This window comes from Phyllopteryx taeniolatus, chromosome 10, assembly GCF_024500385.1.
Source record: "Phyllopteryx taeniolatus isolate TA_2022b chromosome 10, UOR_Ptae_1.2, whole genome shotgun sequence".
NCBI classification, from domain to species: domain Eukaryota; kingdom Metazoa; phylum Chordata; class Actinopteri; order Syngnathiformes; family Syngnathidae; genus Phyllopteryx; species Phyllopteryx taeniolatus.
In genome coordinates this window covers 16,223,157-16,242,851 of record NC_084511.1, presented here as the reverse complement: position 1 = coordinate 16,242,851, position 19,695 = coordinate 16,223,157, and the positions used below count along the sequence as shown (strand labels likewise).

General features: G+C 41.9%; 1 protein-coding gene across 6 annotated transcripts in view; it reads right to left on the bottom strand.

Annotated features, from left to right (window-relative positions):
• unc5a (unc-5 netrin receptor A) overlaps window positions 1–19,695 on the bottom strand; it is a 205,753-nt gene that overhangs the window by 41,195 nt on the left and 144,863 nt on the right. For 4 of the 6 annotated variants that reach the window (XM_061787189.1, XM_061787190.1, XM_061787193.1 and 1 more), the window contains 2 exons: window positions 10,701–10,865; window positions 1,838–2,068 (listed from right to left, as the gene is read on the bottom strand). In XM_061787189.1, the coding sequence (XP_061643173.1) occupies window positions 1,838–2,068; window positions 10,701–10,865 (396 nt within the window). The remainder of the gene's footprint in view (window positions 1–1,837; window positions 2,069–10,700; window positions 10,866–19,695) is intronic. The other 2 variants (XM_061787191.1, XM_061787194.1) reach the window with 1 other exon arrangement.

Below are 19,695 nucleotides of genomic sequence, written 5' to 3'. Positions count from 1 at the left end.
AGAAAATGGATGGATGTAGAAGTACACAAACAGCATTTTTGTTTTTACTTTCCTTCATCATAAGAACCGTTGACAATTTGTTTGAAGTGCATGAGGAGTTACTAAAATGTGTGTCCTCCAATAACATGGACATATTTAACGTCGTTAATGGTGTTGCAAACACACGTCGGCTTGGACAAGAGGCCGTTGACGTGCTTTGCCAAGGCTCCATCAACAAGTGAGTAAGTTGGCCTATTAACTTTTGCATGACGGACAAACATAGTATAATATGAAAATCTGTGAGTGAGTTGATTTTTGTGGAAAAATGCACAACATGAATTCATGTTGGTTTGCTGTTCAGCAGTTTTGTGCCATCTTTGAATGTTAGTTTTTATGCACAAAAGCCCTTCACAATGGAAAAAAAGAAATCACAGTTTGTGGTTATTTTGTTGTTCACTTCAAACCCTTTGTTGGTGAAGAGTGGCTCTTTTATATATGCATTTGAGGATGGATATGGTGATTTACATTGGTTCAATACAAATAATAATAAAAAAAACAGACATGCATGTATTCTGTCTATATTCAAAATGGTATTTTGGGGGGTTAGGAAGTGGTCCCAGTTGTCCTAGAATATGGTTAGGATGTGGGCGGTTCTATGTGGCCCCCTGGTAGTGCTGATGAAAAATTGTGGCCCCCTCCATCATTTAGGTTGCCCATCCCTGCTGTATATAGATAAAAATCACATATATCTGGGCCGGAAGAAGTACGTGTACCCATACTGCATCATTGCAAACTCGATGTCAACTGAATGCTAATGGTGTACGGTGGTAAATCAAAGCTATAGTGAGCCATTAAATAGGGATAAAAATGGCCAAATTACAAACTAGTTATGTTTACAGCTCTGTAATTGTTTACTTGTGTTTTGGGAGTGTTTGCATGCCAGTTCTTTTAGGTGTTCAGTTAATATGAGCAGAATGATATCGGATGTAGGTTACTTGAAAGTAGATCTAGTAATAGACAGTACAATATTGGATTTTCCCACTAAATCAAAATTGGGCATGCAGTATGATTCCAGCCTTGGTTTTATTGACAGGAACCCTTTCTGGTATTAAGGGGCCTCAGTCAATGCAATACATTTAAACCGCTTTGTGTTGCACAGGTTAAGTGTATGACGCCATGAGCTGGAAGCAAACCAAACTGAGATCATCTTAGGAAGTTGAGTGAGCTTTCAGAAGTCTCTGAGTTCTTTTGGAGTGTTAACATATTCACTAAAATAATGACTAATCACTCTGGGTTTACTTGGAAAACTAAACTAGACCAAGTCAGAAAACGTAGAGTACGCTGTAAACCTCTAATGAATTCAACTAATAGGAAGGCGACACAATCTTTATCCATCCATCCATCCATTTTCTGAGCCGCTTCTCCTCACCAGGGTCGCAGGCGTGCTGGAGCCTATCCCAGCTGTCATCGGGCAGGAGGCGGGGTACACCCTGAACTAACTGGTTACAATCTTTATCCACAGACCTTTATTTAAAAGGGTTTGTTTTGTGTTATTTACATTCTTGTTATTTCAAGTAACAAATTTCTGTCAACCAGTCAACAGTGTGGCGAGCTCCATTCGGCATCACTCGTTTGTACATCTGGGAATAAAAAAGAGGTAGGCTACTTAAGTTTAAAATTCCTTAACTTACTAAGGTACCTTTTTACACCTTTTGATATGTACACTATCCTGAACTGAATGGTATCCCTTGGTGGAAACGTGGCCTAAGGATACATATCGATGAGTGCGGCACTGTCACAGCGGGTAGACAGACCGATGAACGCACAGAGGACAGTAAAACAAAGAACAGTGTCCTACTGCTGTGGGTGAGGGCCCTGCGTGGCCGTGGCGCCCACACACCTGGCTTGCTGGGCTTGATGCCCATCGGCTGGAAGCCAGTAGTGAGAATGGAGGAGTCTGCTACATCGGCATCCAGACCTCCCTTCTTGCGCCGGTAGACCAGAACTACGATGATGAGCAGCAGGGTCAGACACAGAGCCACAGCCACCATGCCCACGTACAGCGCCACGTCCTCCGCTCTGCTCACGGCTGTAAGAAGAAAAAAGACAAAGAAAAGAAAAGCCCTGGAATTATTTACAAACAAATAAAGCCTCACTCAGGTGGAGCATGGAAATACCCATGGTTTCCTGCAACGCGTTTTATTACCTGCTGTGTAAAGGTCTCAATTCGTTTAATCGAATAAAATCAGTTATGACATTGGGCGCTTTAACGCTGCTTGACATCCCTGAAGGTTTCACACAGAGTTAAGAGAATGCATTTGCAAATATTACGCAATCGTCCTGATATAAATGGCTTGACTTTTATTTAAATTTGTAGACAATTCAAAAGAATACAGGTTCTCCCTTTCTTCTTCCCCTCATTCCTGCCCTGGATAAATATTCATGAATGTTCTCTTACTTCTTTGTCTTTTTCTCTCAGAACACAACAACACCCCGAAAGAGAGAAAGTGGATTTGCCCATGATATTCAAAAGTCTCTTATAGAATATACGTGTCTCTCAAAAGCATGGTAACTGCATACAGTATGGAGATGACAACTGCGCCCAGACAAACATTCATACATTTGTGTGCGCGTCCTGCAGGAGAATAGGATTTGCTATGGCTGTCTTTCGACAGCTGGAGGACTTTCATGGCGGGGGTGGAAGATGTTCCTGAGGCCTTTGTGGAGGGCATTGTCCCAGGTATCCACGGGGGCGTAATACTGTCAAGTGAACACAGTCAAAAGGGGGACACATTCAAGCGCGGCCGAATCCTTTCAAGAATGGAGAACATCGGCAAAGGTTAAAGCACGGCTAGTGGATCTGTGATGAGTTGACGACAGAAGGACAAGGACAGAAAAAGGATTACAATTCACACCAGAGATAGCAAAAATAAAATAATAAAAGGGCAACGAAACAAGACAGCATTCAACAGTGACTAACATGATGTGATTTACTTGCCCAAAGATCTGAAAGAATTGGTGTAAGAATGAACAAGATCATCATTACATATTATGACACATTTTAAAGACACAGTGGGGTTTTTCCACTACTCTGAATGCCTACTGCTTCTCAGGAACTAAAAGCTGCATGCTGAAAGGACACATTTGACACATTTTAATTGGTGTTAGTTAATCTGAGAATTGAAAATCTATACATTAGGGGACTTGTAACAATCAGGTTCATAAAAATCTAACTACTGCACAGTATATATCGCACATTTGTTACATAATAAGATTTTTCGTGTTCTCCTGCATGCCCCGTTTAAAGTGTGTAGCAAAAAAATAAAACATGTTTTATAATGGCATGTTTATAATGAGCATTTCCATTCACAGACAGAACTGCCCTTCAAAACGTACTTTCATGACCTTGAGGATGACAATCATCGTTATTTTGTTCAAGTTAACCAAGTACAGACAACTCGGATGACGAATATGTTTTTGCGTATATTCCATTTTTGCTGAACTGATTCTAATGGATCAATTAAATGTATGAATTGTGCTGATTGTAAAGTAAAAGTGTAATAGCATCATGAGGTGTGCATAATCAGATTACATGATCTAATCTACATTAATCATGACAAACTGAGGGAAGATAAATGTTTCATTAGTATCCATTCATCATTCGAAGAACAGATTGATAGAGACATTGTTAAATGTTGATATTGAAGCATTATTACATACATACATAAACATGTCCTTGTCCAGACAATCTGAAATGTTACACATTTCAAAACATAGACAAAGAATATACGCCGATTTACGTTTTGTAGTGATAAGGCTAACATTTGAGGATACGAAGCTTTGAATGACAAAAACAAACGTGGATACTAATGTTATCTTATGCTGTTGCCTTACCTTATCTGTGGGCACAGCAGTATTACACACCACCTCCTTACTCCCTCAGGGAATAAGCAATGTTCTTTAACCAAAACAAAGCTAGCTAAACCTCTCACCTCCTACAGTGTTGTGTCCAAAAAGAGAGAAGAGGCTACACCTCTCATCAAATCCTCAAAAGTCAATAGTCAGGGTGAGTCAAAGCCGGGAAAAAGGCAATGCTGTGGTATTTGTACTTGTGATGCTCCAGTCTACTGAGAGACGAGCAGACACAATACAAGGCTTGTCAGCTAACTACTAATTGGATAAACATAGCCTTGGACTGGCTGCTTGGCTGTTTGTTTACTTTTTAAGGGCAAACCAAAGGCACCAAGCAAACGTCCGATGCAAAGATCCAGTATCTCCCGCATGTACTATTCTCAAAGCCAAACAGTCTGTCAATCAGCTAAGGGTCCCTGGTCCGCCTTTCACATTCCGTCAGTATTCTAGGGCCCTTATCGGAGAATCAGCGAGTGAACTTTTATCTGCCCGCCAGGTGTCACAGCCAAACGATCCCGATGCTCACTTACAATCCAGACCAGCATCAGCACTCAGCTCCTCCCGGCCCCGCACATTGATTTGGCTGATGCCAGTCAATAAGAAAGAGGGCATTTATCACACTTTAATTGACAGTTAATCAGGCTATATAATTGGATGGGCTTCATGTTCATCCAAACATGCACCCCCAATCTCTCTTTTACACATTTAATGTCACTCCATCATTCATTGCTACTTCATCTAATTGATACTATAGAACTTTTGATTCAATGTGCGTGACCTCGCTTTATGATGGATGCCCATCTGTGAGGAGTGTCAAAAGACCTCAGGCCAATCATTGTACTTTAAGATCAGAAGCTGAGACTGACTGCTTAGGGATTCCTTTTTGATATAGGCTCATAATTCATCTCGTCAGTGGGCACCAAATCCGAAGTTCTTCTGGCATTGGCATTCACACCTGTTAGGCCTGCTCTTGCTATGATAAATAAAAACATTTTGCAGCCCCCTGTGCCTCTTCCTAGGGTGTTTATCATGAGCCCTGGGAATATATTTCATCCCATGGCCATTCCGAGTCACCCGGCTGAAGATGAATCACACTGGAGTTCTCCAGGTCAGGGATATGTGGCTAGTAAAAAGTGAACGTGACCATTACTGTCGTCACAATACAGTCATCCTATCCCTCAGCAAAGCCCTGGTGAAATATGGGCCTGAACAAATGGTCAGCCATTTTTCATACCACCTCTAACCCCGCAGTGACAAACAAAATCATGACAAAAACATTAGATGTTGTTCCACCAAATTAACCCTCAAAGCAAAGGGAGATGATGAGTTTGATCTTATCAACCAAAACAGGATCCTGCAGCAAATCAAGTTTATTACCGTCATCACAATCATGCAGCTGGAATTTTTTATTTATGACATCCTAATCTCCTGCATTTCCCCCACTATCCTTTCTGTACCCTTTTCCACCTGTCTGCCATTTTGGCAATGTGCCAACATCTTTATCATTTGCAGAGTGTGCATTGCTTATAAAAAGCATAAGGTCTGTTTGTTTTTGAGAGATGCCACACAAAAGTAATTGCAGCACATTTATTCTCCCATAACACGCAAAAGAATACCCTCATTGAGCATTCTGTAATTTCTTGTGTATAATATACTCAAGTATAATGTGCACCCCACAAATTCAGGAAAACCCTTCTACCTATGTATAATGCGCATCATTGATAGGCTGCTATTTCTATGCTCAAAACAAAGTATTATCCGTATTTCATTCAGTTTTGCAAACAAAAATCCAGCTCTTTTTTTGTACTGTATCATATATAAATTTGTAACAATTGACATTATGTAACATATTGGAAATAGAGTACAGTGGAGCTTCGATATAATGGACTAATAGGGACGGGGGTGGGGGGTCGTCCGTTATAGCTGATTGTCCGTTACATTGAAGCACTTTTTTTTTTTTTTTGTGGCCATATGCGGCCATAATACTACACAGTACAAAATTGTTTTGTGTTTTTTTTCGTGGCCTAAAACACCCACTACAGTACAAAGTTATTGTAAAGAAATATAAAAAAGGTAGAAAATCTTCGAAACCTTAACGTGACCCCCACATAGGCACGGGAGGAACGTCTTATGGAGTTAGATCTAGTCATATTGTATATCTGTGACCCTGAAATACGTCAGTTCCATTCTCTGCCTGCATTGCGCCACAGTGCCAGTAAACAACAGCGGCTAATTCTGGAACTAACAGACTTTGTGAACAGCAATTTAAGTTACAAATGAAACTATTTGTGGACATATTGTTCGGTCCCAACGGTCCGTTTTATCAAGATATCCGTTATATCGGGGTCTGTTAAATCGAGGTTCTACTGTACACCTTTTTCACAAACCGGAGGTACTGGTATGCTTATACAATGTGAAATAATTTTTAAAATATTCCTTTTACCTATGTATAACGCACGGTCTCAACTTTTGACAAATTTTTTTGGGGAAAAAAAGCGCATAATACACGAGAAACTACGGTATGCCTTTTCTATCTTAATGAGGGAGATTAGAGCTGTGTGGAAGGTCCTCTGACAAAGGACATCCTTTGTTGCAGTACAACACAGTTGCAGTCTGTATTTGTATTGTTGGATTACACTAAATGAGAAGGGTGCCTTTTGTTTCAGGGGGAAGTTTTCCAGCTCAGCTAATAGCGCACAAACACGGTTGAAGTATGGGAGTTGCTGAATAGCCAAAACCATCTTGCTAATTTGCCTATTATCAAACTTCACACTGCCATCGTCTATTGGAACACATATGGTGAGAGCAGATTGGCCTTCTTGAGAGGTGTGTGCAAATACAGTCACTCTGGATGTGTGTGTGTTATGAACAATGACTGGCTATCTTTGTGTACACGCCTCTCTGGGGAAGAGCAGCTGACCTTTGATGATGGGCTGAGTGATGCTTCCTGGTTCTCTGCGCCAGACTTGGCGATGTTTGAGACATGCACATGCATGCGGAAAGACACACACAGGAGGCTTATGCATATGCAGTGCACGGCCACATGTGCGCGGCCCCCTGCCCACATGCCTTCCATGTATCGGCCCAGCCAATTGTGCCAATCAGCATTAGATACATTAATTCAGTTTACTAATTCACTTGCCCATGTCAATTAAATCTCCATTAAAAGACAGTGTTTACCAAGCAACAACAAAGATGATTTATAACCATTTCTCTCTGCATCTTGAGACTAGTGAGTGGATGGGAAACAGTCTTCAAGGCAGTTTTATGTTGGAAAATATATTAAATGAAATGAATGGACAAAATGTGCATTGTAAATTATGGCAAGTCAGAACTGTGATATTGAAAGCAATTTCTTTAATTTCTCTCACAGGATTAATAAAGTATATCTCACGACACTATACTTTGTCAGGGAGATGTTGCATGAGACACCAAATGGGTTAAAAAACCCGTAAAAGGAGCGTAAGATATCATAGGTAATGACAGCTCTATGTGTAAAAATCTATAAAGTATTTCAAAGCAGTCTTACCGTATCATATGGAAAATTTACTTTTTAATTGCCTTTATACAAATACAGTGGTGCATTGAGATATGACTGACCCGACTTACAGGTTTTTCCAGATATGAGCAATCTTTCAGCGGATTATTTGCTTTTACTTGCAAGCAAAAACTTGAGATACAAGTGCTGCATGGTGGCAATGAACTCAGCTCAACTCAGTTTGCAACAAGCAGCTGTTCAGTAGATAGTGAACAATTCTTAAAAAAAAGGGGCTTCAGCTTGTTTATTGCCACTCTCAGTTGAAGTTTACTGTCAAACTAAACATCCATCCATCCTTCCATTTTCTGAGCCGCTTCTCCTCACTAGGGTCGCGGGCGTGCTGGAGCCTATCCCAGCTATTATCGGACAGGAGGCGGGGTACACCCTGAACTGGTTGCCAGCCAATCGCAGGGCACATACAAACAAACAAGCATTCACACTCACATTCACACCTACGGGCAATTTTGAGTCTCCAATTCATGCATTTTTTTGGGATGTGGGAGGAAACCGGAGTACCCGCTCTAACCAGTCGTCCACCGTGCCGCCCCAACTAAATGTAAAAAAAACAATTATACACTGTGTATTTAAAACAATCTAGGTTTACCTTTTGTAAATCAGTTTAGCTTAATGCTAACAAATAAACCAAAACACCACAGGCAGGCTAACAAATAATATTGTTGTCGCGGTGTTATAACCTTGTAAGCAATTTAAAAACAAACAGTGGGGCAACACGTGGACAGATAATATAACAATACTTACACACATATACTTTCTTACTAACTACTTACTAATATTACTGTGGCTTACAGAGGAGTAACTTGTGACCGTCTCCATATACTGTATTTCCGCATATCTGTATTATACTGCTGCCAGGAGTCCAAGGCATGTACACTAGAACGAGCAGCACAATGCCCATCTAATTGAAGCAAAAAATGTAAAGTACAATATTAGATATTAGAGTGCTATTTCTAGGGTGAGAACCTCGGTCATCCGGGAGGATCTCAGAGTAGAGTCGCTGCTCCTCCACATCGAGAGCAGCCAGAGGAAGTGGCTGGGGCATCTGATTCGGATGCCTCCCGGACGCCTCCCTGGTGAGGTGTTCCGGGCATGTCCCACCGGGAGGAGACCCCGGGGATGACCCAGGACACGCTGGAGAGACTACGTCCTTCGGCTGGCCTGGGAACGCCTCGGGATCCCCCCGGAAGAGCTGGATGAAGTGCCTGGGGAGAGGGAAGTCGGCGTCCCTGCTAAAGCTTCTGCCCCCGCGACCCGACCTCGGATAAGCGGTAGAAAATGGATGGATGGATGGATGGAGTGCTATTTTTCTCATCAAAAACAAACACATTACAAAAATGTTTTTTTTTGTTTTTTTTTGGGAGGCTGGAATGGATTTCCACTCATTTCAATGGGAAAAGATGTTTTGAAATATGAGTGTTTGAATTACAAGCATAGTCATGGAATGAAATAAACTCATATCTCAAAGCACCACTGTAGTGGGTCTTAGCAAAGAGTTTTTTATGGGGAGGGCATCTTGCTGGCCCCCCAGCAATGATGCGCTGTGCGGCCACATGTGTCGCAGATGCCAAAATCCGCCACTGATTATTGGGTGGGGTGGCTCACTTGCATGAGACAGGACTGTATCACACATGGTTTTAAGACACCTGGGAACTGTTTCAAATTGTGAAAAAATGTCACCTTTAACGTCCCACAAGCAATTTAATTCAATGAAAGAACATCCGTCTCAGTAATTTTTATTTATTTTTTTAACCCTTTGCAATTACAGTAGTTTACTGATCATTTGTTTAGTTCTAAAACATCTTCCTAAAGGACATGAATATTCAAGATGCTGGCTGTAACAAAATTTTGTCATAGTGAGACATTGTTTTATGCAAAGCACAAACAGGTATTACACACAGGCATGGACAGAACACAATGGTGCATACAGCACATATGTTTGTTTGAATCAAGAGAGATGATTTCGTTTTCTGCTCTTTTATTTGGTCAGAAGGCATCACAACATCAGTGTGAGTGAACATATATTACTGCAGCAGAGAGCATTGCACCAGTGTTAATTACTACTGTTAGCAGTCACGCTCTTAAAGCAATGTGCCAGGTGCATTGAGATATCTCTCAGCTGACTCCTTTTTATCATGAATGTACAGTACACATCAGGAGGTAGATGGGATTCTTTCATGTCATGTTCATCACATACACGGTGTTTCAATAAAGCCACATGCTGCAGTGTTAATTAAAAAGTACAAATCGAGTGAAAAAGCACTCACTGGGCCTGCACCACTGTCATGAATTATATTTTAACGGAGCTTTCTGTTCGTTGGTTGGCACAGTTTGAAAGGCTTCAAGTTCATTACCAAGGTTATTGGACGAGGTGCTGTCACAAAGGTATTTCCAAACATTCTACTCTTGTGGGGAAATGGAGTACTTAAAATATTAGCAGCACCTCACATTATGATGCATTTGGGTGTACTTGAAAGCCTGTACGACAATCTTCAACAAAGAATTATCTTTTGTAAAGGTGGAATTAGATTTAGATACTTCATTGTATCACATTAAACTATGAGTGTACCTAAAGAAGCAAATGACTGCATGTTTAGTGACTTGACTTTCATGTGAACATCCATCCATCCATTTTCTGAGCCGCTTGTCCTCACTAGGGTCGCGGGCGTGCTGGAGCCTATCCCAGCTATCAACGGGCAGGAGGCGGGGTACACCCTGAACTGGTTGCCAGCCAATCGCAGGGCACACATAAACAAACAACCATTCGCACTCACATTCACACCTATGGGCAATTTAGAGTTGTCAATTAACCTAGCATGCATGTTAGCAGGCACGGGGAGAACATGCAAATTCCACACAGGCAGGGCCGGGGATTGAACCCTTGTCCTCAGAACTGTGAGGCAGACGCTCTAACCAGTCATCTACCGTGCCGCCTCATGTGAACATATTTTCATTCATGTTTTAGGTAATTATGAGCATATACTAAGAAGAGTGGGCTTTTAGCCTATGCTGTTTTTCTACCCTGGTTTTATTTGAGCCAATGCTTTGGCCTTGAAAACTCATAAGGGGCACTGGAGTTGTACATATTTTCTGGCCAAAGTGTATTAAATTTAAGTTAATTCAGCACTTAGTAGCCTTGGCATGCTCACAAACTTCTGGAGCCTACTAATTCTGTTCCATTGCATAATTTCCCTGAAACTCTCCAAGTGGCACAACTACAGTGCAGTTTGCAGTATGTGGGTGGTTGTACACTCACTCTGTGGGCACTGTTCGCTGGTGCAGTTAAGAGACTGAAGATCGAGCCCCTGGCAGTCCTTGCCTCCGGTCCCAGGTGATGGCTGGGTGCACTCCCTGCTCCTCCACATCGCACAGTCAGCCCCGCATGGTGACCACTTGCTCCATTCGCTCCAACCGCCATCCACTGTAAACACATATTCATGAAAAAGAAAACAGGGTGAGGTGTAAATGTATTGCAATGTAATGTATTTGACTTCTGAATAATACAAAAAGATGACTGATTGGAAAGTATGTTCAACAAATTAAATACAATATATATATATACACTGTATGTATAAAACGTTTGTATATTTTTTTACAACATACAACGTAGCACTCATGTAAAATTAATGGGTATATTTGCATAAGACCTCCAACAGTGAGAAGAAAACTCTGTTGCCATCTTGTGCAAATCTACAGGCTCTAAAATGTAAACCTGTTGGGAAAGCACCAAGACATGCAAATCTACTTGCAAATGCTTAAATCCAAGCAGATGTACAGGGAACCTGAATATCTTTTTCCGTTTCTCTTTTTTTGTTTATTTAGTACATGGAAATAAGATGCAACCAAGCAAACCCTTAACGCTGAGTGAGTGGTTTAACTCTGTACAGCACATCCGTGTGAAATCTGCGCTTCCAATCTATTTGATGTACAGAAAAAAAAACTTTGCCTGACGAAAGTTGGCTAGCTTACACCATAGACAGGCTAACAAAACTCGCATTGATACTGCGGTAGTTACAAACCTTTAAATAACTTAAATTAGAACAAATGGTAGCAACACCTGCAGACAGATACAGTATAACAATACTAAGAGACGTATATATTTTTTTGTCCTCTGTGGACAAATTACTAATATTACTGCATGTTGAGGAGGTCTTCTGCGTTTCCTCATCAAATCTATTTGTAGTATGTCTGTATGTAGTATGAGGTATGTCTATGCCTGTGTGTATTAAATTGCCCCCAGTTCGCCAAGACAGTCACACCAGACACACAATGCCCACTGAATCAAAGCATGAAATCATGATGCACAACTGTTTAATGCTTTACATTCTATTTAAATGTGTCATTACTGTACAGTACTATTTTTCTTATTAAAAACAGGTGAGAAATGTTTTTGGGGGGGGAGCTGGAACAGATTACTAGCATTTCATGTCATTTCATTCATAAAAGTACATTACAGCATACAGTACATCCAAATATATAATAGGCCTATAGTATGAACATAGTTTTGAGAGTATACTGCTGTAGGATACAGTACAGCTTTAACACAAGCATAGGGTGTAGCCATTTTCAACAAAGGTGGGGGCTGGTGGCAAGGAGTGATATCGAGTGACACGGCACCCGGCCCGGGGAAGGTTACCACAGGGCTAATAGGAAAAAGAGCCGTAATGAGCTCTCGTGGGGGGAGCAACACCAGTGTCTTGCTCTTCCCTGCCCCGAATGTATCAGTGGAGAGTACCGGGTGAAATTACTAAAATGACACACACACTAACACACTTCTATGACAGCAACAACTCTCTTCCTGGCTGACCCGAGGGCAAGGAAACGATAGCGCTCATTAATCCTAGCAATAAAGAGTACAGGGGACATGAACCCCAAAGTACGAGTCTGACCTAGTGCAGGTCAGAGGCTTTTGTTTATGAAGCATTAGTGCTACAAAGGGTGGGATAAAAATAACAGCCTATAGGATAACTACTCTGACTGATGATGTTATTTGGATTTGGTGGCAGCCCATGACTGAAAAGTGGGTAGAAGCCCAGTCACAAGTGCGTGTGTGAACTAGGCCCTTTGCGTGACAACGCTACAAGCTCGCCTGTGTGTGTCCATAATTTGTGTATGTGTGGTCTTTTTGACCAGCTTGTTCAATAGAATTCTAGCGTGTGATTCTCGATGCCTGAGGAATGGAGGAAAAGTGCGCTGGTGCCAATTTTTAAGAGCCTATGACAGAGTACCCAGAGAGGAACTGTGGTAGTGAATGCGGAAGTCTGGAGTGGCAGAGAAGTATGTTAGAATAATACAGGACATGTACGTGGGCAGCAGAACAGTGGTAAGGTGTGCTGTAGGTGTGACAGACGAATTTAAGGTGGAGGTGGGACTGCATCAGGGACCAGCCCTGAGCCCCTTCCTGTTTGCAGTGTTGATGGATAGGCTGACAGATGAGCTTAGACTGGAATCCCCGTGGACCATGATGTTTGCAGATGACATTGTGATCTACAGTGAAAGCAGGGAGCAGGTGGAGGAACAGTTAGAATGATGGAGGCATGCACTGGAAAGCAGAGGAATGAAGATTAGCCGAAGTAAGACAGAATATATGTGCATGAATGAGAGGGGTGGAGGGGGAAGAGTGAGGCGACAGAGATAGCAAGGGTGGAGGACTTTAAATACTTGGGGTCAACCATCCAGAGCAATGGTGAGTGTGGTCAGGAAGTGAAGAAACGGGTCCAAGCATGTTGGAACGGGTGGAGGAAGGTGTCAGGTATGTTATGTGTCAGAAGAGTCTCATCTAGGGTGAAGGGCAAAGTTTATAAAACAGTGGTGAGGCCAGCCATGATGTACGGAATAGAGACAGTGGCACTGAATAGACAACAGGAAGCAGAGCTGGAGGAAATGAAGATGTTGAGGTTCGCTCTCAGAGTGACCAGGTTGGATAAAATTAGAAATGAGCACATCATTGGGAAAGCCAAGGTTCGATGTTTTGAAGACAAATTTAGAGAGAGCAGACTTCGATGGTTTGGACACGTGCAGAGGGGAAATAGTGAGCATATTGGTAAAAGGATGATGAGGATGGAGCTGCCAGGCAAGAGAGCTAGAGGAAGACCAAAGAGAAGGTTGATGGATGTCGTGAGGGAAGACATGATGGCAGTTGGTGTTCGAGAGGAGGATGCAGGAGATAGGCTTCCATGGAAAAAGGATGACGCACTGTCGCGACCCCTAAAGGGACAAATCGAAAGGAAAAGAAGAAGAAGACAAACCAAAATAAATAAAATGTTAACATAAAATATGCATTTGCCCCAACCCTGCCTTTTCAAGTCATTATTTAAAGAGTGCATTTTTTAGGATTTGCATTGCTCTGTGGGTTTGTTGCATGCACATGACCATCCCATCTGAAAGACAAGCTATGCTTGTTCTTGCAACTTTTCTCCTAAATATTTAATATGAATTTCAATCAATCGATAACAGTAATTCCTTATAAAGTGCATGAGGGTATTTAGTCAAGTGCTGCTGATTAAGATAATATATATTACAACCAAAACTTTAACATAAAATGAAATAAAATGTCTACTGCGTTCATGAGAATAATGCAGAAACTGCAAGAACCAAAGCAGCTCGGTTGCACATAATACTGCGGCGTGATTACAGAGGCAACTAGGACAACGATTGTCAGTGTTTGTATTTGTCTGACATCTGTATTTTTCCTCGAGCGAGAAAAGGAAGCCTCTTTTTAGGGAGAGGGGCCAGCAATTAATTGAGACACGATGTCTAAGAGGCCACTATTTGAAGAAATGTGGTCACTCAATACCGTGACAAGAAAAGTTTATTTCTCTTTAAAATTTTTTTATTTAAAACCAAAACCGGACCTGTGCTTATTCCTTCCACAGTCTAAGACAGGAATGTGATTATCCACAGTTTTTCATGTAAAATCCCTAGGAGGAGATTGTTGGCGCAAGAGTGAAAGGCTGTGCAACTGATTTTCAATCACGCAGCACCGCAGGTTTGAGGTCAGGCCGGCTTCTGAGGAAGGACAGTAATCTAATAGCCCAGTGGCACGCCTCAATTTGGACATGTTGTCAAGAGGGAAAGGAAAAAAAGAATCCCGCCATTCTTTACAGGTGGAAGTAGGGTCTGGTTGAGGCTTTTGCTCCTCATAATGACAAAGGCTGCTGACTGTCATCGTCAGAGCTCATTGAAAACCTGTGGTTTGCATGTCCTTGAGGGGAACATGGGCGCAAAGGGTCATCACTCAGTTCCTATAGTCCTGTCAACACACATGCACAGTAATCATCCCCTAATCCCACCAACCTGACCAGAACAAGATAACCACAGAGCCATGGAAGTGGATGGGAGCTCAGCCCAGTGAAGTGACCGTTGCAATGTCACATAATTTTGAGAGTTTGATTTTCTATTGCTGGATAAATGGAAGTTGTAACTGACAACTGAACAAAGCAGACGTGTCTTCTTTATATTAATTAATACAGTGGAATAAGACAAGATGGTTGACTGAATGTGAGAAGAGCAGAGGGAGCCAAGGCAAATGGCACAGAATGATTGAAACAGCAATGGTCCAAGTCTGTCACCAGATGGCCACACTCCTTTCAATGTGAACAAATATGTTTTTCTGTGCTGTTAGCAACAACTTGTACTTGTTCTTTGGATACAAATGAATGTCTCCAGAAAACTTGCTTTGTAAAAAGAACTAGACACTTGCCCGCAGTGCAGAAACAGCAAGCATATGGGTGCTGAGATGCATGTGTATATAACACGGCCTTGCGCACGCTTGCAAACAAACACGCACAAATACACTAGCCCCGAGTCTGTTTATTTTCCATCTAGTGGAATTCTCATGACTCCACTGGCAAGCCTGAGGGATTAGTACAATATTTGAATAATTCACTCAAGTTAGCAATCTTTTCATGTTGTTTGCATTCCTCTCTCACATACGGCAACAGCTTGATTCATTTGTATGAGTCAGGTGTCGCCGCCATGCTTGGCTCCTATTATTTACAGTTGGCCCGGGTACTGCATATTTGCTGGAATGTGGAATCTTACCCTGACTGTTGGCCCCGACCACAAAGTAGGACAGGAAGGGAGTCAACGAGAATGAATCAGGTGGAATGTACATTAATAATGTAAGTTTAGCCAAGTGTGCGCCTCAAATGTTGTCCATGTTGTGCCTCAGCCTCCTCCTTGAGATCCCTGGGCCCCTCCCAGGATGGTGCCCATCTGATCTGACAGACTGAACTCCCTCCGCCAACTCAAACACTTTGGGGACTTGGACCTTTCGAGCTTCACAAGAAAAAAGGTGTGAGTGTCCTTTCGCAAGGAGGACTCACTGAACAAGTTGCTGGGGAAGATGACAACCTGAAGAAGTCGAGTTGTGTAAGAAAATACCATTTCTACCGGTGAATGTTGGTATTTTCATTAAGAAATATACCCGTGCGAGGACGGTGCAGATAACGTATACTCTTTTTATGTCAGCGGTTTCAAACTCAAATGGATTTGTTCACCAGGGTATATTCATTTAATCACTAGGGTATATTTACACACACAAACACAAAAGAGGCAAAGCAAATCCTAGAAGCGATCCATTTACTAATGGGGTAAAAACAAAAAACAAAAAACAGACGCAAGTTGTAACCACACATTGGCCAATACAAGCAGCTCCAAAATAAACTATCTCTATGCAATAGCCTTCTGCTATACAATAAAAGCCACATCACAAATGAATGAAAAAGGTGTTTAAAAAAAGGTCCGAAGATGCCTCTCGAGTGAGAGTAGAAAAGAGAGCATTACATTTAAGTACAAATGATTGACAATGTGCATCCGTGGAAAAATTGTGACCTTTTTTGAGAAATGATGGCAACTCCACTCTTGTAAGAGGACTTTCAAAAGAAAGCTACAAGGATGGTTTTAAAAGGCATTCTCCAAGTATGTAAGGATGTTTGCATGCTGGCCATGTCAGTGAATGTGACTCTGAGATGCCTCCTTTGGTACTGTATGTCAAGGCAGGGCGATTCATGAATGCCTCGGTCGTACGATTGATGAATTAAAAGTGAGAATTCAGATGCACTTGGGTTTGTCACTGCCGGGCTGTGCGTGAGCTTGCTGACAAATGACGGTGCAGTCACTTCATCTCGGTGGACTCGGGAGGCATGTCCGTGAGTACACAGCCGAGCAGAGATGCCACTTGTGATTGGAAATAACAAACTTATCATGTCCATGGCTCTGGCGTGTTGGACTATGGCCTTGAGGGGAACCTGCTTCAGGTGCTGACAGCTGGACTTGTATGAGACAGGTAACAAGCGAGTAGAGGACGCCTAGGTTGCCGGCTGTTGCCAGACCACAAGGCTGACGGGGACGTGACAGAGAAACTTGTTGTTTTCGCACAATACTGGGGAACCTGCAGAGGTCAAACGTGAAATGTCTCAATCGACTTCAGCTAAATGCACATCGAAGGGATTACGTCACAAGTGTTTTGCATTTTCTTTTGATTTCATTAATGTTTTTTGGGGTTTGGTTCCAGACCAGAAGCGTACCAGTGATGGCAAAGAGCTAAAGTGTAATAGTAAACATGAAATAGGAAACTGAAATGATTGTCACTAGACTTTACACCGATTGTATCAGGCTGATCGGTATCGGCCGATATTTAGCATTTCATGCTGATCGGCTTTAATGTCATAATCCGCAAAAGACATTTACTCCCTATCGCCATCGTGCACAGTATATTTTAATCCAAAAGCTAGTTTATTTTTTTATAGGTCTTATGACCTAGTATTGGAAATATCTGACGGCCAATAAAGTTATTTACAAAAAACAAAATACAAAGAAACATGTCGGCGGTGTCGAACGGACAACACATCTGAGACAGACAACACGTAATGAGAGGATCAGACTACTAGACAAATTTGCTCTTTCACGATTACACTATGTCAGACTACGGCAAGAAAATCTTGTATTCCGATACCACCGCATCCCGTTTTTTACGATCATTGGGCTTTATCCTGTCTACTCAAATCCGACCGGATACACTCGGTACCGTGGCGACGACAACAAGAGTGGAGTGCGGCGACTTTGTATTATAAGGACAAAATGGGGAAAAACGTGTGTTGGTGGTCACCGGTGCTCAGGACAGGAGAGGATGTATGTTTAAGGCTTGCTTGAGGTATGTGCACGTACTTATAATACGATACGGCTCGCAAGCAGGCAACAAAAACGTTATGTAGCCAAGCAAGCTAGTGGTACCACGAACCGTTGGACGTAAACATGCCGCCGTCCTGTCGAATCATGCTCTAAAGTCGTGTGGGTGAAGTAATTTCATTAAAAATAAAGTAATTTAATTACAGTAAGTTAGCACCCATTATTTCTGTCATGTAATGTTGGTTTGACCTGACTGATTAGAATACACGATCTGACTAGAGCAGTGATTTCCAACCTTTATGGAGCCAAGGAACATATTTTACAATTGAAAAAGCTCACGGAACACCAACAAACAAAAATGTCACATAAAGTGTATACATTAATTACTGTATGTACTTCCTGCCATCTAATAGAAGACCAATCATTTGTTCTGTCTGTCACTATGCCTCACTGGCATAAATAGAAGAACAAAGATACATTATTTATTGTAAATATAATTTTTTGAGCAATTAAGTACATAAGTATATACAGTAAATGAACAGGTCATTTAAATAGACACTTTCCTCCATCTTGTGATCGGATCGGCGATCGGTTATCGTTTTTTTCAACTCGCTGAGTGGTGATCGGCCCCAAAAATCCTGATTGTGTAAAGCCTAATTGTGACATTGGCGAGTTCCTGGTTGTTCTGTCCAAAATGTGCACAACAATTATTTTAATATCAGTTACACAAATGATGCAAAAGCATGTAATGAAAATGGGCACAGAAGCTTGCCAACAGAAGCTTGCCAACAAAGGGCAAAGCTTTACTGCCCTTAAAACATGATTTTGTTTTCAGTTTCAGAGCCAATCATGGAGAGTATCATTTTTTTCCATCCATCCATCCATTTTCTGAGCCGCTTCTCCTCACAAGGATCGCGGGCGTGCTGGAGCCTATCCCAGCTAACATCGGGCAGGAGGCGGGGTACACCCTGAACTGGTTGCCAGCCAATCGCAGGGCACATACAAACAAACAACCATTCGCACTCACATTCACACCTACGGGCAATTTTGAGTCTCCAATTCATGCATGTTTTTGGGATGTGGGAGGAAACCGGAGTGCCCGGAGAAAACCCACGCAGGCATGGGGAGAACATGCAAACTCCACACAGGCGGGGCCGGGGATTGAACCCCCGGTCCTCAGAACTGTTCACCCTGCCGCCATTTTTTTCCAAATAAATAGATAACAACAGACTGACCACAATACTCGTGATGTGTTCTCATACTGCCTGCTTACGGACATATAGTACAAGAACAGTTTTACTTTATTAAAATTTTATTTTACAGTAACTTCTCCATGTACGCCAGAAGTATAAATGTTAACGTTACTCAAAACAGTACAGTTAATCCAGATTTTTTGATTGTGACAGTTTGAGTCTGGAACAAATTATTGTATGATATGATATGGAAAAATAGTTCCGCAAATAGAACAAGTTGCAAGTCAAGCAGCTTAACAGAATGGATTATGTTTGACTTTTGAGACTCCACTGTAAATAAAAATGTGTTTTTCCCTATAAACTATATTCATTGGGTACAATGCAATTTTATGCTACAGCACTATAAAGGCTGAAATTACACTCGTTCTCCTTCTGGTGCAAGGGACGAGAGGAGAGTTTGGTCTAACAATAGCAGGACTGACAATCTCGTCAGGTTCGTAGAAGTCAGTATTGTGCTTTTGCTACAGTGTAATGTCAAGCATTTAACAACCCTTTTAATTGAATTTAATTTAATTACTGATGCTTGAGAGAAAATAGTACCAGATCCATCCAGATAGAACCCTGAACAAGCATCACACGTGTTTGCCTTTCCCTTGTTTCCATCCACTTGCTGGCTTAGGTTACTTCCACTCACGCTTGACATCTGGTGATGTCTCTACATGGGCGATGTGTAACATAATACCTTGATTTACGGAGAAAATAACCTCTGTTTTAGCTAGGGAGAGGATGCTGCTGACAGAGGTGTTGGATTTCCATCTGTGCTTTTTAGGCACGGAGGATTTCTCCTGCAGTCTATTTGCCGTTTGAGCCACAGACAGCACAACAGCCGTTGCTGGTTTGTACACAAGCGTTTTCCTTTTCACAGTC